We start from the raw sequence: 22,675 nt of genomic DNA on the forward strand, positions 1-22,675 counted from the left end.
CTCTTCTATCAAACAATTATAACAAACCTTCAAATCACACTCATTAAGATAAAAATATCAACTTCCAGTCTGCTCGACTCAACCCGATCCACCATGAAATTCTCGATGACCATTTCGACCCTCCTCCTAAGCTTGGGTGCAGTCTCAGCTCAGTTGACGGTGACTGAACCAAGAGCCGATCATTGGTGTGAGTGCATTGGACCCCTGTTTCTCACTCATGTCTCTTCAGCTGTATATCTGAGAACTGATGGATTTCAGCTGATTCTTACTACGTTTTCGTGGGATAGGGGTCGCACAAAGTCTCAATACATTGGCATGGGAAGGTTCTTCCCCTGATCAATTTTCGGTATTTTTGAGTAATTCCGACACGAATGTACTTGTGAGTGAACGCCAGTTCTCTATACACTTTATATTCTTATCTCAATATATATATATGATGCTTGTGTTATCTATATCTATAGATTTGAGCTGACGATAAAGTGTTTTTACTCTGATAGACCTCAATCCTCGCTTTGACCTCTGTTACTTACGCATACGATAGATCCAAAACTATCAATCCGTGAGCTATCTCCTCTCCTTGGTGCCCGACAGTACGGAGAGAATACAATGCAAACTGACTTATCTCGCGGTTGTAGAGGAGGTGTAACACCCTCTGGAGGATATACAATCTTACTTACCAACCCACTCAACTCGTCAGGTATGTCCAATCCTCCTATCAACTTCAGATTATTTCCTTACGAAGCTGATTGATATGCGTCATATCACAGACGTTTACGCTAAATCCGAGACTTTCGAAATCAAGGCTGTCGGTTCAACTTACCCACCTCAAGATTCCGCTGGATCAGGTTCTTCTGCGTCCGCATCTGGATCTGGAACAGCTAGTGGATCAGCTACGTCCGGTGTAGCTAGTGCTAGTGCTTCTTCAAATGGATCGAGCTCTGTTGGAACCAAACTAGACGTTGGAAAAGGTTTGATGAGTATTATCAGCCTTGTCGGTGGAGTAATGGCTTTATTCTGAGCATGATGCAGCGAGCAACGATCAGTAGATTCAGGAAGCTTGGTAAGGCCAGATAGACAGAGGACGGGGGCGGACGGGACTTGGTTTCTTTAGCTCATAGGACATTCACTCTTCAATCTTCATCCTTACGATATCAGTACGGTAATGTTTCTATTTCATTTTATGTCAGTCAACTTGAATTATATATGTGATTTCTTCTAATGTGGTATAATTGATGAATATTCATGATCTTTCAACTCGTCATGACTTAGATGCAATTCCCCTCTTCGTGTCGTAAGTGTCCATGACGTTGATTAATGTTGTGTTCCTCAAATTTGAGCTAGAGGTTCGATTTGTCCCATGATGGACGTTGAGACGTCAACCCATTTGTCGTGAACCCAGCCAAATCAACAACTACAAGTGATGCATTTATTCCATTTTGGCCTTCAAAGCTTCAAATACTCTCCCAATCCCATTTTTTAATTCTTCTTTCCCTTCTTCTTGCTTGATCTTACTTTCCCTTCCGTTCCAGAAGCTTCATTCCCACTTGTAACCTCACCTCCACTCAAAAGTTCATCTCCTGAACTTGCTCCTCCAGCAGTGGTAGATTTCTTCTTCAATTTCGATTGTCTATTCTTCAAGTGAGATTCAGGGATCCAATCTTCCTCATAAGGCTTGACATTGGGATAAACACTCTTTTGTTCAGCGGGTACAACAGCTTTGACTTTTTTCTTCTGACCGCCTTTCTTCGAAGTTGGGGTTGAGAAGAAAGTTTGATATACTGCGTAAGCACCACCTAAGAGTGCAGTAGAAAGGATGAGATAGAGGAATAAGAGGGATGGATCAAACCATGATGAAGTTGGTTCGACTACTGAGACGGTTTGGTTCATCGCTGTGAGCTGGTGTACGCCTTTGGAGGCGTCAGAGGTATCTTGCAGGTTGACCCAGACCGTTAGACCGAGTTCCTGAGGACGGAATCTATAGTTACATTATGAACACAAATCAGCAAGTTGACATATGCATTGGTGGCAGGAGGTGAAGGAGACATCATCAGTGTGAAAACAGATTGTCCGACTCACTCGCTGTAAACTTGATAAGGAGCACTGAGATTACTTCCAGCAACTATAGGAACATTGTATTTGAGTGTAGAAGCGTTTTTGACCTGGTCAATGAGAGTCAGAAAAACCATAAATATCAGCCTTTATCCTGGTACACCAGCTGGTCACAAATAGTGAACCTACAGTAGCCCAGTGGTTATTGACATCGTGGTAACTTGCAGAGGCAGAAACCAAAGTGTAATTTTTAGTTCCTTGGTTTACTAGATGGAGTAAGAGTCCATTTTGTTCACCGTTCACCACGACTATACAGCATCATATCCATTATATCAGCTTGATGTAGCTTGACAGATCACACGAGCAAGATAGAACACTCACGTCCGAATGGGTTGGTTTCGGGGAAGGAAGCGGAGACGAGAACGTCGTCCTCGGCAGAGTGAGAGAATATGCCTGTAGAGCATGATCAGCTGCGAATGCTTCCCATGGGTCTGCCAGCTGCTTACCCATTGTGTTGTTTTGCTTGATGGTTATGATTGATAGATGGGGATCAGAATTTGAAGATGATTTACACACCACTTGAATAACCGGATCCAGCGAGTAATGATGTGCTGACACCTGAGGAGTAAATCCAGGCATCAGATCAGGCACGTACCAGGGGCCATATCCCCGTGAGTGTGGCACTTGGTTCCGGTGGAGGTGGATCACCTGTCGTGCTTTGTCAAGAAAGTTAGAGTTGATGTTACAAAGGTCAAAGCGTCGAATTCCTTTCCATCTCACCTTTATACCTCTTCTCTCTGCAACGTGATTCAGACGTGGGAAACAATGGGGGAAGAGCACGATGACAACGACGAAGAACAATCGCAGACAATGACCCAGTCAGGTTTATCGTTACCTACTAGATCAGCAAGTGTAAAGGTATTTCAAAATGGTGAGGCTGGTGATCCAGATTCGAATTCAGGTTTGGTGAGGAGAGATAGCTTGGAAGATACCAAATCATTCGTAGGTTCCTCTAATTCCTCCCCATGATCTAATGCCTGGAATTTGATTTTTGATTGTACTCGTGTATGTGTATATGTAGTACGGTGTCAGACCAACTTCTCCACCATCACTATCAATCCATCGACCGAATTCATCCTTATCAAAAGTCAGTAAACGAATACGATCATCGTCACTCATTTCAACCACTTCTTCCATCGCCGGTGTAGGCTCACCACCACGCATCAGTGCACCATTACCTACTCCCAAGGGATTTCTTTCACCTAAAAAACCAAATTTGGCTATTCGCCTGGAGAAAAAAGAGAGAAGTTCAACTTCTTCTACCAATCTCCGTACCAACTATCATACTCATGAAGATGGGAGAGTGAACGGTCACAATGGTATAGATCAATATTCAAATTCGAATGTAGAATTAATATCAAGTAGATCAATATCACCACTTCAAGAAGAAGAAGATTCCGAACAACCTGCTATTAAGGGTAATCGGTATAACACATTTGTTGAAAGTGGATTAGCATTAAGCGATATAGGCTCGAAATCTGGATCTGGAAAAGCTATTCAACAGAAGTCCTCAAGCATATCATTGACCTTTGAAAACCATAACAATATACATACTCAAAACAAGTTGAATACAACTACGGTGAACCTGAATTCGAACAGCAATTGGGATAAGTCGATAGGTAGATCTATAACTGAAATGTCTACTCCTCCTAGGACAGCTAATAGTGAATTATCTTCGGATGAATTGGTCAACAGTAGAGATAGGGATAGTGATCTGGAGAAAGGAACGGTCCCAGATAAGAGTAATACATCCAAATCAAAATCAAAATCAACATCAAAATCTAGAACATCTTTAGCGAAAAATGGGAATAGGAGTGGGAACGAAAAACCCAAAAGGAAATATGAATCATTTGAGAACCCCTTAACTACGTTCTTCTGGAATGGTAAATTAATGACGGGAGGTGATAATTGGTGGTCAATTTTGATGATCACCGTTTTCTTACTGGGATTATCGGGTGTATGGCTAGGAACGACGGGAGCATGGTTATGGGTTAATGGACGGGAGTATGGTTTGGTGAGAGGTGGTGGGGTAGCAATCACTATCATCTTCGTGTGAGTAGCTGTGCTTCTCTCATAGAGCGTAACCCGATAAGAACAGCTATATTATACGAATACTGAATCTTGAATACAGGTATTTATTCGGTATAACGACTAGTTCGTTAATAGCTTCAGCATTCAGAGATCCAGGTGAGTTCAATGAGTCATAGTGGATTGGTCTGGACAGACAAAAGCTCATATACTCTAATATAATTGCAATGCAGGTATCATACCACGTAAATTAGATATAGATCCACCTATGTCTCGAAATGACGATTATTGGGAAGCTTGGCCAAGGGATATCGATGTGAATGGTACCAAGTCAGTTGTTCTGTTGATGGCCGATGGGTAGTAGCTGATTGTTTGTTTTAGAGTGACGGTGAAATACTGCGAGACGTGTCAGAGTTATAGACCCCCTAGAAGTAGTCACTGTAGATTGGTAAGTCAGCTGATATGATCGTGTTCTTTGAGCTAGCTGATTTGATATATCTTGGTAGTGTGGAAATTGTGTAGATGGAATCGGTGGGTCAACGGTGCGCTCATACATATCGTGGATTAGGCTGATTGACCAAAAGATCACCATTGCTCGTATCTCCATTCATGTGTGGGAAAGAGGAATTACTTCTCATTTCTAGTATTACTTATTTCCGCTGTGAGTGTTCTTCGCTGCAAGCACGCCTGACTCTTTTATCTGCCTTTATAGGCTATCCTTCCCCGTCTTTCCATTCGCACCAAATGACTGATGTATGAAATTCTTTCCAATACTATAGACCATAGCAGATATTTACATCATAGTCTTCTCCGCACTTCACTTTTCCCTACTATGTCATCATGATCACATATCATTCAGTAAAGCTTTATCGGAATCACCAGGTGCAGCTGTCAGTTTCCTATTGGGCGTGATATTGATATTACCTATAATGTTTTTGCTATGGTATCATCTTAGAGTAAGATACTGCTCTTGTACTCTCACCACAATTTCGTATCAGAGTCAGCTAATATTGTATGATAGTTATTGTTATATAATATAACAACGGTCGAACAGGTAAGCTGTCTCTTTTCCTCTGACGCTTATGAGACGATAGCTTATCGCTCATTGCCTTATGAACAGATACGAGCCAACACGTCCAACAATCTATTCGTATCTTCCAAACGACCCGATAATCCATTCGGCTCCAATAGCTTATTTGACAATATCATATTGGCTTCTATCGGTAGACCTCAATTTCCTAGTTGGATAGATGCGAATGGGATCGAGGAGGTCGATAAGAGGGAGGTCAATCCGGCTTTGAAAGATCTGAGATGGGTTAGAGAGAGGGAGGGGTTGTAGATATAGTAAGATGAGTGTATGGTTGTATAATAGATTTGCTCTTCATCAGATGGCAACAGGTTATTGCTTACTTAAGTTCGATGGTACATACTGTGAGTAGTTTGGGGATATAGAATACAACAGATGCATATTATTTTGATTTCTGTCCTCATTTTGTCATGCACAGCATATGTAGTATAGTAGTTGATTACTTTGTTGCTTAATCTTGCTTGTGTTTATCGTAGCCTTTCTTCTGTTTGTTACTTATCCAGTATCTTATCATGCCATGACTTCTTGGCAACGAACTCATTCGATTTGTCCCTTTCGCTTTTTTTCCCCCTTCTCTTTTCAATCTTCCGTACTGATCAATTACCTTTCCCACCATTCGTCCCTTCTCTAAAAGGTTCCAACCCATTTGATTCCCTAACAGCAGCAGCGAGAGCAGACCAATCTTGGTCTTTCCCTCCTAATTCCTTGGATCTTTCCATGTTCTTCATGGCTAGGTCGATAGTAGGTAAATTGACGGGATGACCTAAATCCTCACCGAGTGTTAACATGTTACGAGCGTCTACAAATCAAAAGGCAACCGCAAATACAAATACAAATACAAACACAGGATCGAACAGAGTCAGTCAATTGTATTCGGCATAAAACGATTGAATATTGGTGGTTGATTCTACTCACCCTTCAAACCTCCATCTATACTGAATCCACTCCCAGATTTGAATATCCCCTTGGAGATCAAGTTGGAGTATGCCAATAACGGAGGAGCGGGTATGAATTGTTCTGCACGAATGAGAGTGATGAAAGCAATTAGCATTATTCATATATCCAAGTGGTGTTTAGACCGTGCACTCACGTAAGAATCCATTGAATATCTCTGGATCAATACCGATTCCATCTCCCAGAGCATATGATTCAGAGAGAAGTTGGATCCAACCCAATAAAACCATGTTACCCATTGACTTTAAAGCAGTGGCTACAGTACGTATCCATATCGGGTGGGAATGGAATGGAATGACTCAGCTTAGCTCAGCCGAGTTCATCGATTATATCATGATCGATCATTCACTTACCCTTCTTGACATCTTCTCCTACATCCACGACCCTATCTCCTACAGCAGGTATCAAAATCCCTTTTACCTTCTCCCTGACCTCTTCCGGACCCGAGAAGACAATAAGTAATTTGGATGCTTCTGCCATAGGTGGTCGACCAAATACAGGACATGAAAGGTAGGTTGCACCGACTGATGAAGCTTGTTCGGCTAGTTTGCCTACATGCGTGAGACAAAGAGGAGTTATCAGCAGTGATACTTTGCTTTGAACTTGTATTTAGGTATATGAGAAGTACCAACCACTGGTAATAGCTTTCAAACTACTTTGATCTACAAAGACCACCCCCTTTCTCTCCTTCTTTTCGAGGTGATTGAAAGCCTTGGTGAAGACATCTTCGGCAGCCTTATCATCAATCAACATACTGAACACCATATCCGACTTTTCGACCACCTCTGCGACGCTCTCTACGAAATGCGTATCGGGAGCATGCGGTTTGAGCAAATCATATTTAGCGGGAGATCTGTTCCAAACGGTCATTGGCGGGAGGTTGTTGGCCTTGATGTATCTCGTGAGGTTGATGGAGATGGGTAAGCCCATTGCTCCCAGACCGATGTATCCTATTCGAAGAGGAGATGACATTTTTGGAGGTTGAGATGGATAAGGTAATTCGTGTTTCAGATGGATGTTGCGTGACTGTTATATATTGTGGGACGCTGTTGGGACTTGAGCCGAGTCGAGTTGAAAGGCGATGATGTATAAGGATATTATCAATCTTTCCCTCTAGATGAGTTATATATAGCTCTGCTGATTGTTCGAGTCGTCGCTGGTCGTTATCTCGACCAGGGTTATCGTCATCACCGTGCCTGTGTTCATTTTTCCGACGGAAATTGACCGCTCACCGTACGATGCGACTTGGCATCTCAGGTTACTTCGATGGATGCAGCAACAATGGGTATTACCTAGCCTGGCGTGATAGCTCTCACCTACGTGATATTCTCTTATTCTCGCCAGACAGCATGTTCTCTTCCCCTCTTAGATCACCTAGGCCACAACTTCCTGTAGACAACCAAGATATCTCGCCGCTGTTGGCTGCTGAGCTGGCCATTGAATTGTAAGTTTGACTTGGAACTCGGAGGTGGTGGATGGGATATGGATAGCTTAACATTTCATATTTCCAGCAACTCACTCAAAGCTCCCAATGGCTGTCCAGAAGGTATATACATAACGCCCTCCCAAGAAGGGCTGATGAGGTGGAACGGGGTCTTCTTCGTACATCGAGGTGAGTGGTCTGTGCGAGGTCATCATCGCTGAATCAAGTCTCTGTTGGACAACATCCGCTTCGCTTCCTCTTCACAAACTATATCAGGATAGATATAATGCTGACAGGTTCCTTGACTGTACTGACAGGTCCATACGCAGGATCAATACTACGCTTCACCATTCTCTTTCCTCCTACATACCCCCAGAACGGTCCTACATTGAGATTCGACTCAGATGTATTCCATCGTACGTATCAATCTATCTATATTTAGGTGCAGCAAAAGGAGTACAAGGTCCAGTACAGCTGATGAGGTACAATGTCATTGATAGCTATGGTAGATCCCAAGACTAAGATATGGCATGCTCGAGGTAGATTATCTCAATGGAGGTATGTCAGCTTTCTGTTGCATATCCCGCTGCGGAACGAAAAGCTGATAAACCGTCATGTGTTAGACCGAGGATAGATCATATTTCTCATCTGCTACATTCCCTGAAGAAGAGTTTCAAGAGTAAAGAACTGGATAGTATTACAGAGGATGAAGCTGTGAACAAGCAAGTATGGTCGTAAGTGCGAATTTGAATTGAGTCTCAATTCTTATCCCGATGGTTCCTCTATGGCTTGATCCTCTTCAAGTCATTCTCTTATTAATACGATGAGCTCATTGACTAATGCATCATTCAACATCTAGTCTATATCACCACTCCCATCAAACCTTCCTCTCCCTCACTTCCCAGCGCTCCCTCCATTCATCCGCACGTTCCACCCTCTTCCCCGATGAATACCCAGCACCACCATCGCCCACAAGAGCACGCAAGATCTCCGGACAGAGTATGACGGAGGAGGTAGGTAAGGCTGCCATCAGGTTTAGGGAGATTAGCGGGGAGGAGGAAAAGAGGTTATGGGAGGGGTTGAAGAGGAGTTTGGAGGGGTGATACAAGTGGGTCATGTTATATGTATTTGGTTGATTGTTGTACATTATGCATCATGTCATGCTCTTCGTTTCTCTTGATCGTGTGAGAGCACCGTACAGTGTGATATAATGTGTGGACGATGGTATCACCATTTAGACATTGGTGACACACCCCTTTACGTCATTGTTTACACTTCCACTTTACCATCAAAAACACCCATTCTATCACACCTACAACAGCTCAAATTCCCATTCAGATTTTCAAATCGTATCAAAACTTATACTTGTATTCTTATGTATCTATCCGTTCTCTCTCTGTTATAACGCTGCATAACAGCATTCACCATGTCCATCCCCGAGATCACCATCCACCCACCATCTTCCACCCACCCCTCACTCTCGGAAGGCACATTTGACAGATCATGGTTCATGGGTAAATGGGGTGTCGCGTGGAGTACATTACCCATGTGGAAGGTGAGTTATATCATACCAAGTTTTGGAACTGAGCTGACATCGGATGATCAATAGGGAAAGAAAGGTCAGTGACCTGTCGTTGACCTCATTTACCTGTCCTGTCAAAATCACATGGATCAATCAACATATCTACTGTATGGCTACGGCGTAAATACTGACATCGGAATGATCGATCATATACTTAGATGTCACAATTACATATACTCCTATAGCTGGTGCAGAGAATCACACAAAGTTCGAAGATCTAGTCGAGTATAGGAAGGAGTCTGCAGCGGAGGGAAGTAAACCCAGTACAGGTCAGTTATATGACCCATTCCCTTATTGAAAGCAGTCAGTCAAGCTGACTCGGCGAGGGTGAATAGTCAAGGGAGTCGATACTCTCACAACCGGGTGAGTTATTAAATGTCCAACACACGCGAATCAATGCCATGACTAACCACTGTTGTATCCTCGGCTAGCGCCAACGCAGCTACGTTCGATTGGAAAGGATCTTCATACTTGTTTTTCGTTCATTCACATTGGGAAGTACTAGGGTTTGGTAAAGATGAAATCAATGGATTGGAATGGGCAGTCACATGTGAGTGTATCATCTATTATAAGTACATGAACATATACAAAACACGAACATACCCCTTGTCAGACTCTGTTACGCTTCCCAGGTTGACCTCAGGCTCTGTATCTGCTCATCTCAGTCTTCTCCAAAACACTCTTCACTCCAGCAGGAATCGATATCTACCTCCGATCATCATCCTCTTACCCTTCACAAGACTCGCAAGATACTGCCATCCGATCTGATCTACTGAAGAAAATCGTCAGCGCTGTGAGTGAGATCAGTGAAGGGGGTGTCAGTGAATTGGCACGAAGCGGATTCGAAATTCCAGGAATCGTCTAAAGCAATCTGTGCATCTGCATTATCGATGACTCGGATCTTATTTGCTAGTCTTCGACTTTCATACATATCTTATTCCCTGTTGTACAGTATATATATCCGTTATTTCTGTGTATACTTTCTCTGATCACCCATGCATATTAATCCGGGCTGCTATATGCTCTTCTTTGGCCACCTCAAACTCTCGGTTAAAACCTCCACTTTGCAGGTCCACTTGGCAATCCGTCATATCTCCGTATATACAGCGATAGCGATGGTGGAGACAACAACGACAGTGACACTGACACTGATTACGATCAACTGACAATTGAACAACTACTTGTCCTCTTGTTAACCTTCCCACACCGAGCCCTCAACATCGTTCTCGCTGTCTCCAAACCCACGAGCCACCGAGGTACTATACTAAAACCTTCAGAATGACCCATAACTTACCTCAACTAGGCGATGATATCCTCTCATGGAAGTTAATGGATATCGAACGATTGGCCGTTGAGAAACGAAAGGGACCGAGTAAACCTGGACCATATGAGTGGGTCATCCCACCGTCATCCTACGATGATCACGCAAGGTGAGAGTCGGAGCTGATGAGGTTGGAAATGTAGAGCGGTAGTTGCTCCTGAATGGAATGGATTATGGTATGTACATCCCGCAACCTTGCCTTCGTTGGTCATTCTGATTCGTAAGCGGATGATTTTTAATTATCCTGTAGTGGATCAGATATGCATATCTACCTAACTGCACTTGTGAGCTACCGTTCTCCCCCCTGATGTCCTTCTACTCGGCCCGAGGGAGTGTGTTGACGCCGAGTTATCGATAGCTAGGCGAAGAAAAGATGAAAGAGCCTTTCGTATTAGGTCACGAAGCTTCGGGTATAGTAGTGCAAGTGGGGGAGGAAGTGAGAGGACTGAAAGTTGGTGATAGGGTTGCTCTAGAGGTGAGTCATAGCTTCTTATCAATATCACTCATGTAATACCCTCAACTCGGTATATCGCCATCGCCAACAATCTGTAATTCATACTTTTCTTGGTAGCCCGGCGAAGGTTGCAGGAGATGTGGAGACTGTAAGAAAGGTGCATGTGAGTGTTGTATCGTTCTCCTATTCCAAAAAGAATCTCACATACCTTATCACTGCCGAGTTATCTGTCAATTAAATCTAACAGATTGACTGATTGAATACCTTACTCTCTCGAAAATGGTGTACCTAGACAATCATTGCAACTCGATGAGATTCGCAGCTGCAGATGGTCTAGATGGGACACTACAGGGGTTGTACAAATTACCAGCCGATTTGTGAGTAACACATGTATCTTTTTGTTGTGATTTATTCTCTACTGAACTGATAATCTACTGATCTTGTAGATGTTATAAACTACCGGATGTGAGTGTGGAGCAAAATGAAGGGTATTCGAAGCTGAAAAGTTCTGGAATATGTAGAACTCATCATTGGAAGAAGGCGCTTTGGTCAGTCCGCATGACCAGATCGTATTCAGCACTTCATATAATACGGCTGACTTGTCTTCCACTCGATCGTAGATGGAACCGCTAGCAGTGGCTGTCAACGCCATAATCAACATTGCCAATTTACCCCATGCAGCCAATGTAGTAGTGTTCGGTGCGGGTCCAGTGGGGTTATTGTGGGTATTAACCCTGTTGCGGCTCAACCCATCTCATAATTTATGGAATCAGAAATCTAATCTTCATCGTTGTTACGAGAAATCGTCTGCGTTTGATTAAGAGTCGCATTGATGTGAATTGTTCTGCAGGACAATATCGGTTGCCAAAGCCCTAGGGGCCCGTCGAATCATCGCAATCGACGTCCAACAGCAGAGATTGGATTTCGCCAAGTCATATGTAGCAAGTGATATATACGTAGCTTCCAGGATGGAGAAAGGAGAGTCGAAAGAAGTATACTCACAACGACATGTACGTGGATAATGGAATTGCCCAAAGTAGACAGAGCATGCTGAAGAAACTCATCTACCCATTCATTTAGGCGGAAGATATCAGACGGTCCCTTGGCATCACCGACAGAGGAATAGAGTCCATTGATGTGGTGATCGATTGTTCAGCTGCTGAAGTCTGTATGCAAACTGGCATGTGGTTATTGCGGAGAAAAGGAACTTATGTCCAGGTAAATACCGTTTCCTCTCAAACTGTGGTTATCGTAATTTCATCTCCGAGGCTATATATCTTGGCTGAATCTGACTTGGACTTGGCGTTGATGGCGACTAGGTCGGATGTGGTCCTTTATATGTCAATTTACCTATGAGGATCATAGCCGATAGGGAATTAACCGTCAAAGGATGCTTCAGAGTAAGTTTTATAGCTTCTACTTCCCTCCACCCAGGTTGATCACACCATCAAGTCAGCTGATCAGATTGGTTGGATGATCAGTACGGTCCGGGAGTGTACCCCATGGCCATTGACCTAGTCTCAAGAGGTTTGATAGATCTCAAACCGTTGATTACACACAAGTCAGCTTCTTTCCTTTCTGTTGTAATTATGAGGAACATTAGAGCTGATAAGAATTTAAACATAGGTATGGCTGGGAAGACGCAGTGAAAGCATTCGAAACTGCCAAAGCTGGTAAAGGAGAAGATGGAAAGATGGCTATTAAAGTGATGAGTAAGTAATCCTTCCACCATTTTCATCGCTCATCGATTTTACACTGGTGTCGTACGGCTGATATCCCTCGTTATATAGTTGGTCCGCCTCCGAAATTATGATGAATGTCGAGTCAAGCTAGATAACTAGTGCTAGATTTGAGATGCTATGCGTATAAGAACACCTGTTGCTCGAGCGTCTTCTATCGGTAGACTTGATGTTGGGGTGTTTGGTTCATTCATGCAATGCATCATATACGAGTCAGGACGTCTACTCCATCTTCCGTTACCAGCACTTGATGTTCAAATTGAGCAGATCTGGCACCGCTCTATCATCCATACTCATTGGTCAGCTATGATCGCAGACTCCCTCTGAGCCAAACCCTAGCTCACCTCAGTGACCATCGTCCAACCGTCATCCCATAATTTCCCTCTTGAGTTTCGGCCTTGAACGAGGCAGGGTTCTATCGTAAAACAATCTCCAGGTACCATCTCTCCAGGTTCATCGTTACCTATAAGATGACAGAGTTGGAGCTCAGTTGGCTATACTACGCAGCGCAAAACTCACGACAGTGGAATATCCATGGTGGTCTATGAAAGACATTACCTATCCCATGTCCTGAAAACTGTCCATTCACCGAAAACCCATGACTTTTTGCGAAATCCCTATGAGATCAGAATGTCAATCAACAGGTAACGATCTAACTAGCTTATATACAGATCGACTGACTTACTCGATCTCTTTCCCGATATCTTTATATCTCCTTCCAGGATTACAAGCTTTTATACCCACTTCCAAAGCTTCTTTCGTAGCTTCAACCAGATCTGTACCTTGTTTGTCCACTTCGGGCAGAAGGAACGTTGCTGACGTATCGCCGTGATACCCTTTATAGAACAGGGTTAGATCGATGTTGATTATGTCTTCCGGATGTAGTGGACGACTGGTCACGTAGTGGTGTAAGCTGGCTTCAATTGGGCGATTAGCGTTTCATCTAGCTTACTCATCCGGTATTCCATCTGTGAGCAAACATTCGAACAGGTCATTTGACAGTCCTCTCCCTGGGCCTGTAAGTCCACTTACGAGCTATCACATTATTGATCGAAGTGGTACAGCTCCTTGGATAACTTGAATATCCCAATGGACTAGGATAAGCGCCTTTCGAGACTATCAGATCGTGCACGGCTTTGTCCAGTTCGTTGGTCGTTGTTCCCGGCTATACAGACGGAATCATCAACCACAAGCGACAGGGAATTCAATGCCATTCTCGTCTTTCGTCAACTCTTCACTCACTCAGACTCACCCTTATCAGCTTGCCAACCTCCCTCAATACCTCTCTAGCCAAGCCAGCAACTTCCCTAACCCTCATCTCACCTTCCCCACCAAGCTCTATCTGTTCCACCTCCGCCTCGTCCATCTCGACATTATCGTGCTCTCCCCAATCAGCAGTGAAGAAGTTGCTCGGTACATACTCTGGTCTAGGTATTGAGTTGGGCACGGGTCTAACAGGTGGATAAGAGGTCATAGCGAACGAAGGAGGAAGGAGCGGGTAGATACCGTATTTTGATGGGCCGGGGGTGTATGGGAATTTGTTGAGGAGGGTAAGGGAGGGTCTTATCATCTTGATTGCCTTCGATCAATGAAGTCTAGTCGTGTAGCAGATGATAGTAAAAAGAGTAAGATGACATTTACCTTTTTGTTGGTATCGAACGAATAACATGGATCAATCTCGAGGGGAGGAACCAAACTGTGGGGTCTCCACAAACAACACTCAAAGACATCCGAAGAAGATCAAATAAATTTCGATACGTCCTCCTCGTCATGCTTGTTTCTTCCCTCTACCTCGACAGATCATCTTGTGTTTGTGTGTTCAAAGAGACAAGGGTATCGCGCCATGTCGTTCGGCAATTCAGCAGAAGCTGGACCCTCTCGAATCCCTTTAGGCGATACCTCCGACGCTCAGCAGGCGATGATAGAGATACCTTCAACCGGTATGTCCGAGTCTCGCTTCTCCCAAGGGTATCATAACCACATACTGACCTGATTCACCGAGAACAGGTATCAAATTCTTTGAATACCGTCGACGTCTCTTCCTAGCTGGATTTCCACTCCCTACCCCTCCTCCAGGCGGGATCATCCCCCCAACTTACCTTGTCCCTGCCCCACCGGATCCTTTGCCAGCTATGAACCCCTCAGACGTCACGTCCTCTGCGGTGCAGCGGTTGGAGAATGTGCTCAAGGAAGAAGGGAGCGAGGAATTGCAGGAGACGTGGGAGAATGGTGTAGGTAAAATTGCGAGGAGTTTACATGACGGGAAGAGGCTGGCGAGAGGGTTGAGGTTGGGTTTAGTGGTGAGTCAACTCTCTTGTGTCTTTTCAGTTACTTGTGAAGATCTACTTTGGCAGGGGGAGTGACTATTCTTCAGGCATACCTCATCCAAGTACGCCAGCTCCCAGATTTATGTTTGCGCCTTAGGCGAACTACACATAACCTCTTCATTTCCTTCTCTCACTGAAGACTACCAACTAACATAAAAAAACCGATTGTGACAGATAAAAATCCTCAAAGCTTCATGGATCCAAGATGGACTCTGGCCTAAAAACGAGCTCGGACGACCTGTTAAACCTCCCAATTCACCTATCATCGAGGGCGTAGAGCTATTTCCTGAAAATTCGATAAGCAGGCCAGAGATCATAGCTGAAGTGGAAGCTGAGAGAAAGAATTGAAGCCCTAGGAAATATTTCGTATCAACCCTCACGATACTTTCTTTATAGATTATCTCATGGTCAAGATAATTCGAGTGCATACTATAGCACTTCGATTGGATTATAGGAATCATTCGGAATCAGGACCCCAGGATCAACTTCCAACGACATAACGACATGAAGATGTAATCTAGAGATACACGACTACAAGGTGATACCCCGCATGTTTATAAAATCATAACACCCTGCATATAGATAACACAAGTAATAACATAATCAAGTATAATTCTTACTTTATACAAATACTGTAGAGTATAATATAAATACAACATGAAAACATGGTCATCATCCATCTTATGTATGTAAACATGATCTATCAAATATTCACTGAAAATGCTCAAGTCCGTTCCCTCCCTCCGACCTCATTTGCTCAGACACCTCGACATATCATGAACTAGATTGATCTAAACTAATCTAACAAGTGTTGTTGTGCCAGATCCCTTTGAGATCTAGCCAACAGCTCTATGAATTTGATCAAATACTCTTCTGCGATACTTGAGAAGTAGAACTCGTGAGCCGAATTATGGGCGGATTCTATGTATACATTAAGATCCAGCCATATCAGTTGTTGCTCCTCATAGAGCATTTGCAAGAGCAGCTTACCTAGATTGTGAGCGAGTTCTATGCATCACAGTTCATTGGTCAGCTGGTTGTTACTTACCTGGTTAAGGAAAGAATATGGAGCTCACCATGTGCGATACTGAAATACCACGAGATGAGAGCTTCATGTCTTTGTCCGCGGATGACCTGATCATCGTCTATAAATGAAAAAGTCAGCTTACCGAAATGTCACTGTCACAAGTCAGCTGACTTACGCCAGGCTTGATAATATCTCCTATATCATTCAAAATCACTCATCAGCTAGGTATCATACGGGTGAATCAAAGCGCAACTCACGCATTACAGAATATCGTTCCTCCTCTATTGAATGCAATCAACGGACCCGCATGATCCCAGAAGACATTCATTACGGGTGGAGCGAGCTACGTCAAGATTATCCATGCAATCAGCTATCATCACTTGGGTGTGGTCGTGCGACAGCTGTTCGAACTTACATTGAAAACTTGACAGATAGGTAATAAGATCTGGATTGAGAATCGATAACAAGCACCCATCTTATCGCCTATAAGGAATCCAGCTTGGTCCGGTACATCTATGTGAATAGATACACTTGCGTTCAGCCCCATGCCTCGATTAAGGACAAGGTCCATTGACCAACGTACCTCTTGGTACCCAGATATTCAATCCTCCTCTTACCCCAGCACCTGGTACTACACGATGTAATCATATACAATCAGCTTCGCTATCACGAGTACGGATCAATTGCAAATACGTCGCTCACCTAAAACTATATCCGCCTGAGCAGTGGTATCGCAATAAGTATCCTGACTTTCCGATACATCCCTGACAGCCTGTCTAGAATCGTTGATCTGTGTTCCCTTCTCGGGTCTCGAGGCATCAAGAGCCTTTTGGACGGTGTTTCCTATACACAAGAGATGATCAGTTGACTTCCCACCTCTGTCTTCGAAGCAAAAGAAAAATCAAACTAATATCCATTTTCAATCAAATTGTCTGCGCAATAGCCTTTCTCTCATAGAAGTTTATGAGGTATGAGTAGAAATATAATGTCGACTCACGTATATTGTTCAGATCCGTAGGTTGCTTAGTCGACCAACTCGGCGCAGGACCCTTCATCGCCCCACTTCCACTTCCAATAGCATTGAATGCCCCAGGCATACCATTGGTACTATGACTCGAACTAGTCCCGGGTCCACCGGATCTAGCAGTATTTCCCCATCCTTGCAATTGATTCATTATATTTTCGCCTATACCCTGCCCAGGTGCAGTTGGAGTGGAGGAAGGGGACTTGATCATACTCGATCTATTCTTGAATTTATCCAATAATCCACCCATTGAATGTTTCCTCGTATTCGAATTCGGATTCGTACTCCCTTCAGAATCAATTGCAGTAGTCGAAGAAGTGATACTACTCGTATCATCCAAATCACCCATGGATGATCTCTTGGTAGTAGTCAAAGCAGTTTGAGTGGCCGCTTTACTCGCAGCCTTCTCTTTATCTCTCTTGCGTTCAGCTTGGATCCTCAACTTCTCCTCTTTCTGCTGATTCAATATCCTATCCACATTGAAACCTCTCTTCTTCAAAGCCATGAGCGGAGTAGATAAGATAGAATACAGTAGAAGCGCGTCGTCGGCTTTAGGCGATTTGAGTAGGATATCACAGAGTGCTGAAGCAATGTCGTAATCGTCCATTTGAGCTGTAGTAGATATAGTCAAAATGATCGCTTTACCTCTACCTCTCGATGCAGTAGCATAAAGTGTCTCGTAATGATGATGCTCGTTACGACCATTCTTATATGTATATTTCACTTTCAGTTCTCGCACTTCTTGAACAGTGAAATTACCTTCTTTTGATAATTGGTCAGAAGAGTATTCGGATTGTTTCCTTCGTGCTTCCGCTAAAAAGATTGTCAAGCGTTCTAAGACATGTCGACGTAATGCCTGAGCATGGTCGGATGGGATAGTAGACGGTGTGTCCGAAATGTATTGTCGCCTGACGAAAGATGAGAGTTGTCGAGCACCAAGAGAGGCATAGAAATCTTCGAGGATGTGTTCCTACAGTTGGCAGAGGAATTAGGTTACTATGCTTCAAATCACCAACACACGTAAAGCTGACTCACCTCTGGCGCAGCAAGGATATATTGTCCAAAATACTGTAACATCGTTACGCTGTCCACGACCGAGACATCCGCAGCTTTACACAAAACCCACTCTCTTTCATATTCACTGTCTTCGTTCCCGCCGGTCCACGAGTTCAAGAGCTTCTTGGTTGATTTGCGCGAAGGTACACGCTGGGAAGCAAGAAGGAAAGGAGCGGTCTTCATAGCTGTTCTAGTGGGTGTATCGAATATCGTCCAATTCGCAGCAAGCAAACGTAATTGTTCAAGATATCTACGTAATATAGGTAAATGGTAAGCTGTTGACCAGACGTCATTCCATGGACCAGACAGATTACCTTTCAGCCGAACCAGCTTGTTCAAGCATCCTTCCAGGTTCGTTCATCAACAATTGTGCAATATCCCTTACACTAGGTTCCGATCGTACGCCGCAATATCTCAGGAAGATGTTCGCCCTATCACCAAAATCGACAAACGTGAAAGCTGATTTGTACAGATCTTCACCTCCTTCCTTAGCAACGAAGTAAACTTGAGTTGGCTTGTAGAAAATGATATCGCCATTGGCAGATTTGACAGGGATGAATGCGAAGGATCGGAGAGAATCGATAGAGGACGACAGAGAATGACCTAGTCGAGTGGACATGTACTAAAAGGAAAGAGTAAGCTGTATTTCCTGTTGCGTGTAAGGGTAGAAAACCGCTTACATCGAAGATCTTCCTTGCCTTATCAGTATCCCTCGTCACATTCGCTTTGAGCGCTTCGACAAGCTGACTCATGGGTGGATCGCTCTGTATACCTAACTTGGTTGCATTTTCAGGTGCAGCGACGATAGGTTGTGCGACCGAGAATCCCAAGATGGAACATTGAGGATTGGTAAATACCTATATATGTGATCAGTTATGGTCAATAACGTACTCCGCACTGCATAGCTCACTTGACCAGGTTTTGCCAATATATGATCTCCAATATAGGTGACAGCAGGGATGAAAGCCACACCAGAAAAAGCTTCTGACTTAAACATGGGATAATGGTTATGTGAATTTGCTAGTAGATATTGTAAGGCCTTATCGTTTGCAGGTGGTCTTCCCGCCGCGATACCCAAGAGAACGTCAATAGGTGGGAAACGTCTCAGGCCAAGCGTAAAGAGCATTTTCGCTACAATGTCATCAGCTGCGTACAACCCTTGTTCAATTTGATGAGCTTACCTTCCTCCGAGTTTGATCTCCATTTGCCTTCACCCCAATCCAGCAGTGGTAAACCCAAATTACGCATGGCTTCTGTGGGTTCATAAAGCTGATGGGGCTTTTGTCTGACTACAGTCTTCTGACTTCCGTCCTCTTGAGCTTCAGTTTCAAGCGGGAACGCAGCAGTCATCTTAAGCCTTTTCATCTCTTCGTCCGATAGACTATCTTTGACCGAAACAAGGTATTTCATAAGATCTTGACAAGTCCATGAACCACCTCCTACCAATCTATATCCTGTATATCAGCTATGTGCTTAACGTACAGAGCCGCTTAACAAAGCTTACCTTGAGAAAACCAATTGTAAATCTACCGTCTTCCTAACACCGATCGCAAGGAGCATCTTCTCCATACCACCTTTGATAGCGGTACCTTTCGGTAAAGCTATCGTAGGTAAATCATCAAACAAGAGGTTCTTCTCGAAATACGCTTCTCCAGCTTTTTTGAATCCAGCTTTAGTCGGTATACAAGGTATATCCTTCAATTCAAGAGCGATTGCAGTCTGCTGATTGGCAGCCAAATTCGCCCATGCTCTACCAAGCATACCCAGGACCTTTTCTGAGAAATCCGCTGAGACTCGAATATCCGTTTCTGGAGTAGCTTGAGTATCGTTAGACATAGGTGGATTGACCAGGAAAGTGATATACTGCAAGACGGACAGTTCGGTCCACCCAAAGATATTGTATATCGAATTCGCCTTGAGATCCTTGGTGATAGTATATGGTAGAGTATGGGCCGGTAAAGGCATATCAGGTGGTATGATAGCATTATGAGGTTTGACGAAAGTTTGAACAGTAGACAATGGTAACACCTTTCCATTTTCTTGTATAAGTATCGCCGCATCGACCAACTTCCGCCGGATAGCTGGATTGATCGCATCCGAATTGGCTACACCTTGCCACCATGTCAGACAATTTATCATCTCTTTCTCCGTTAATGGTCTGTCATTCAGTTGCTTGACCACATCATCGAAAGTCACGTCTTTGAGTAACGATCTTTCACGTAATCGGGCAATCGACTTGGGCGCTTCTTCAATCGCTGAGGGGGTGACTACTGGTAAATCGGGTAAAAACTTCTGGAGATCCGCATTTGGCATCCTGACTTCGCTGATGGGTAAAATACCAGCGATCGATACAATTGGAAAAGTTCGATTATCGCTCGCACAACCATAGAAAGCGGATTCCATCTCTTGACCAACGACGTTAGAAGGTGTGGTGGTCTTGAAAGTGAAGAAGCGTAAGGCGTGCAAACCTCGCTTGAGCAGCTGTTCTCGTTTCTCCTTATCCTCTACCGAGGTCTGAAGCCATGATTGTCGAAGTTCTTGTAGCTCGAGCTCGTAGATCATCCGTGAGAGGTATCCACCGACCCATAATAGCTCTTTATTCCAGTACGACACATGTCTATCTACCAAATCGATCGATTCTCGTTCTACCGTTGGAATAAATCTTGCTGCTAGATGTCCGCCGATACCGGTAGTCTGTGAAGTAGCTTGACCTATAAAGACTTTGGCTGACTTCTCGCTGTCCAATGGGGGACACAGTCCACCAAACACTCCACCTATGTCCTTCGCGGCAGGTTTGCCGTCTTCCGTTTTCGCTTCTTCATCCGCTTCTCCTCTTGAGTACACTACACTTGCAGGCATTCTCGTCGGAGGAGGTTTCTTGGTAGCGCGTTCGAGCTCTCTACCGAATGCTGGAGATACAGCTACTTTGATATCAGCTTGATATATCTGTATATCCCGGTGAAGAGTGGTCACTTCGAACGGATCTTCAGGTGGAGGTGGGGGAGGTGGGAGAGCTACAGGGGTCGGAGCGGGAGAGTTTCGACCGAAGAACGACGAGGCAAGCATGGAGGCGAAACCTTTAGCTGGTTTAGCTAGTTGAGCAATAGCTTGGGGAATAGGAGGTGGTGTAAACCCGGTAGCTGCTAGAAGCGTTAGCTTGCGGATGCCGACTATTCGATTGGCAAAAAGCTCACCTGAAAGCCACTGCATGACCTTCGCAGTAATGGTCATTCCAGTAGCATCCACTCCCATGACCGTCATCATCCCATTCGTGCTACTCGTTTTCATCCCTTTCTTTGTGACTTTGCTTTTCCCTTTCACGCTCTTTTCCACTTCCAGCACTTTCACTCCATCGACCAGCATATCGATCTTTCTGACCGTACGCATGAAAGTTATACTAGTGATAAAGAACCTGGCGAGATCTAAGGGCCCTTCAAGCAATGATGGTTCCCTTAAGCCCATTGTGAAGGATGTCCATGAATTGCCTGTGAGACTTTGTTCTGCTGCAGTGGGCGAAGATGCCGAAGGAGGTAAATCACCGGAACGTGCGAGGAGTTGATCTTTCCCATCTTTCCAGTAAAATCCCATCCACTTATCCCCGGACTCGACGAAGGGGTCGTCTATACCAACACATCAGCTTTGATATGATAGGTCGCAGAATGGACATACCACAGACACTCCACAGGGAATAGAAACCGACACCGAAGCTGCGCGTTCTATGTCAGCTGCTGGTCGAGACGTGAGTACTGGGTGCAGCTCACGCTCCAATCTTTTCCTCATCTGGATTACCTTCTGCGATCTTCTTCAACCGCTGCCAGTCTTGTTGTCTAAAAGGTATACCATCGTTTGTAACGACGTATCGATGCATCTATTTCAACCATCAGCTCAGATTTTAGGGTCATTTGAGGTGTGAAAGAGAACTCACCATATCTTTCTTGACATCGGGTAACTTAGATGGTCCTTCACCTTTGTCGAGAGCCTCTAAGCCTGATGCTGTGTAGAACTTGACCTGTACATGTTCGGCCTATAGTCATGCCAAGATCAGCTTACTAGAGCGACAAAGGACGACTCAGACTACTCAACTGACCCCTGCATCATCTGCGTTCTGCAGTAACTCTCTGAATACTGAACAAGAGTTTATCAGTATATTCTTCTTCATCGTTGATTGGAAGTGCGAGTGACAAGACGGTGATACGTACTTGTATGTTCACCTGAATATCTAGCGAGAATCTCTGCAGATTTCGCATTAGCTTCACGTCCAACATTCGATACATAGAAAGAGGAAGCTCACTATCTATCAACGCCCTCTGATTGACCTCTACAGTCTCATCTCTACCTGAAGACCACAATTCTTCTTTGCTCAGTGGCGGCATGATGACGGTTAGGTTCGATCATACACTTTCTTGGCGAATTATTCTGAGTGCTTTATTAATGCTTTCCACGACTTTGAATCGGACCACTTCTTTCTCTTGGATATGAGCCGATCGACGAGAAACACCTGTTGACCCTACACACTACACTGATGTCCCGGACAAGGCAATGAG

The 22,675-nt window shown here is 44.2% G+C and overlaps 10 protein-coding genes across 10 annotated transcripts; 6 read left to right on the top strand and 4 right to left on the bottom strand.

Moving 5' to 3' along the window:
• Positions 1-93: 93 nt before the first annotated feature.
• On the top strand, positions 94-1,018 carry L199_005816 (uncharacterized protein; the record flags this gene model as incomplete). The annotated part of the gene is made up of 5 exons (XM_064891519.1): positions 94-187; positions 288-379; positions 498-559; positions 636-697; positions 768-1,018. The coding sequence occupies 5 exons, from the start codon at positions 94-96 to the stop codon at positions 1,016-1,018; spliced, it is 561 nt and encodes a 186-aa protein (XP_064747591.1).
• A 458-nt stretch (positions 1,019-1,476) lies between these two features.
• L199_005817 (uncharacterized protein) lies at positions 1,477-2,559 on the bottom strand (the record flags this gene model as incomplete). Its single annotated transcript, XM_064891520.1, has 5 exons — positions 1,477-1,975; positions 2,077-2,159; positions 2,239-2,357; positions 2,431-2,502; positions 2,556-2,559. The coding sequence occupies 5 exons, from the start codon at positions 2,557-2,559 to the stop codon at positions 1,477-1,479; spliced, it is 777 nt and encodes a 258-aa protein (XP_064747592.1).
• A 315-nt stretch (positions 2,560-2,874) lies between these two features.
• L199_005818 (uncharacterized protein) lies at positions 2,875-5,476 on the top strand (the record flags this gene model as incomplete). The annotated part of the gene is made up of 10 exons (XM_064891521.1): positions 2,875-3,051; positions 3,131-4,161; positions 4,241-4,296; positions 4,371-4,467; positions 4,519-4,585; positions 4,644-4,668; positions 4,722-4,798; positions 4,917-5,093; positions 5,159-5,191; positions 5,258-5,476. 10 exons carry the CDS (start codon positions 2,875-2,877, stop codon positions 5,474-5,476), a joined length of 1,959 nt encoding a protein of 652 aa, XP_064747593.1.
• A 344-nt stretch (positions 5,477-5,820) lies between these two features.
• L199_005819 (uncharacterized protein) lies at positions 5,821-7,150 on the bottom strand (the record flags this gene model as incomplete). Its single annotated transcript, XM_064891522.1, has 5 exons — positions 5,821-6,023; positions 6,140-6,241; positions 6,315-6,434; positions 6,532-6,729; positions 6,811-7,150. The coding sequence occupies 5 exons, from the start codon at positions 7,148-7,150 to the stop codon at positions 5,821-5,823; spliced, it is 963 nt and encodes a 320-aa protein (XP_064747594.1).
• A 377-nt stretch (positions 7,151-7,527) lies between these two features.
• L199_005820 (uncharacterized protein) lies at positions 7,528-8,704 on the top strand (the record flags this gene model as incomplete). Its single annotated transcript, XM_064891523.1, has 6 exons — positions 7,528-7,622; positions 7,690-7,790; positions 7,919-8,017; positions 8,102-8,159; positions 8,225-8,335; positions 8,461-8,704. The coding sequence occupies 6 exons, from the start codon at positions 7,528-7,530 to the stop codon at positions 8,702-8,704; spliced, it is 708 nt and encodes a 235-aa protein (XP_064747595.1).
• Positions 8,705-9,027: 323 nt separating this feature from the next.
• On the top strand, positions 9,028-10,048 carry L199_005821 (uncharacterized protein; the record flags this gene model as incomplete). The annotated part of the gene is made up of 6 exons (XM_064891524.1): positions 9,028-9,156; positions 9,211-9,220; positions 9,369-9,452; positions 9,519-9,546; positions 9,615-9,733; positions 9,849-10,048. 6 exons carry the CDS (start codon positions 9,028-9,030, stop codon positions 10,046-10,048), a joined length of 570 nt encoding a protein of 189 aa, XP_064747596.1.
• A 413-nt stretch (positions 10,049-10,461) lies between these two features.
• On the top strand, positions 10,462-12,771 carry L199_005822 (uncharacterized protein; the record flags this gene model as incomplete). Its single annotated transcript, XM_064891525.1, has 15 exons — positions 10,462-10,574; positions 10,648-10,680; positions 10,755-10,788; positions 10,863-10,979; positions 11,076-11,121; positions 11,251-11,335; positions 11,405-11,423; positions 11,480-11,506; positions 11,579-11,679; positions 11,809-11,968; positions 12,039-12,176; positions 12,278-12,358; positions 12,440-12,519; positions 12,585-12,670; positions 12,749-12,771. 15 exons carry the CDS (start codon positions 10,462-10,464, stop codon positions 12,769-12,771), a joined length of 1,143 nt encoding a protein of 380 aa, XP_064747597.1.
• A 128-nt stretch (positions 12,772-12,899) lies between these two features.
• On the bottom strand, positions 12,900-14,267 carry L199_005823 (methionine aminopeptidase, type I; the record flags this gene model as incomplete). The annotated part of the gene is made up of 7 exons (XM_064891526.1): positions 12,900-12,977; positions 13,042-13,160; positions 13,217-13,314; positions 13,383-13,589; positions 13,650-13,665; positions 13,730-13,862; positions 13,950-14,267. 7 exons carry the CDS (start codon positions 14,265-14,267, stop codon positions 12,900-12,902), a joined length of 969 nt encoding a protein of 322 aa, XP_064747598.1.
• A 273-nt stretch (positions 14,268-14,540) lies between these two features.
• On the top strand, positions 14,541-15,372 carry L199_005824 (uncharacterized protein; the record flags this gene model as incomplete). The annotated part of the gene is made up of 3 exons (XM_064891527.1): positions 14,541-14,637; positions 14,705-14,997; positions 15,199-15,372. 3 exons carry the CDS (start codon positions 14,541-14,543, stop codon positions 15,370-15,372), a joined length of 564 nt encoding a protein of 187 aa, XP_064747599.1.
• Positions 15,373-15,820: 448 nt separating this feature from the next.
• On the bottom strand, positions 15,821-22,504 carry L199_005825 (uncharacterized protein; the record flags this gene model as incomplete). The annotated part of the gene is made up of 22 exons (XM_064891528.1): positions 15,821-15,945; positions 16,015-16,032; positions 16,101-16,169; positions 16,227-16,246; positions 16,309-16,394; positions 16,467-16,564; positions 16,635-16,682; positions 16,754-16,894; positions 17,049-18,045; positions 18,111-18,381; positions 18,446-18,753; positions 18,812-18,988; positions 19,042-19,262; positions 19,313-19,578; positions 19,636-21,271; positions 21,326-21,751; positions 21,801-21,838; positions 21,893-21,999; positions 22,057-22,155; positions 22,219-22,256; positions 22,331-22,363; positions 22,423-22,504. The coding sequence occupies 22 exons, from the start codon at positions 22,502-22,504 to the stop codon at positions 15,821-15,823; spliced, it is 5,304 nt and encodes a 1,767-aa protein (XP_064747600.1).
• Positions 22,505-22,675: the final 171 nt, after the last annotated feature.

Source organism: Kwoniella botswanensis, chromosome 1 (genome assembly GCF_036426115.1).
Source record: "Kwoniella botswanensis chromosome 1, complete sequence".
Classification (NCBI taxonomy): Eukaryota; Fungi; Basidiomycota; class Tremellomycetes; order Tremellales; family Cryptococcaceae; genus Kwoniella; species Kwoniella botswanensis.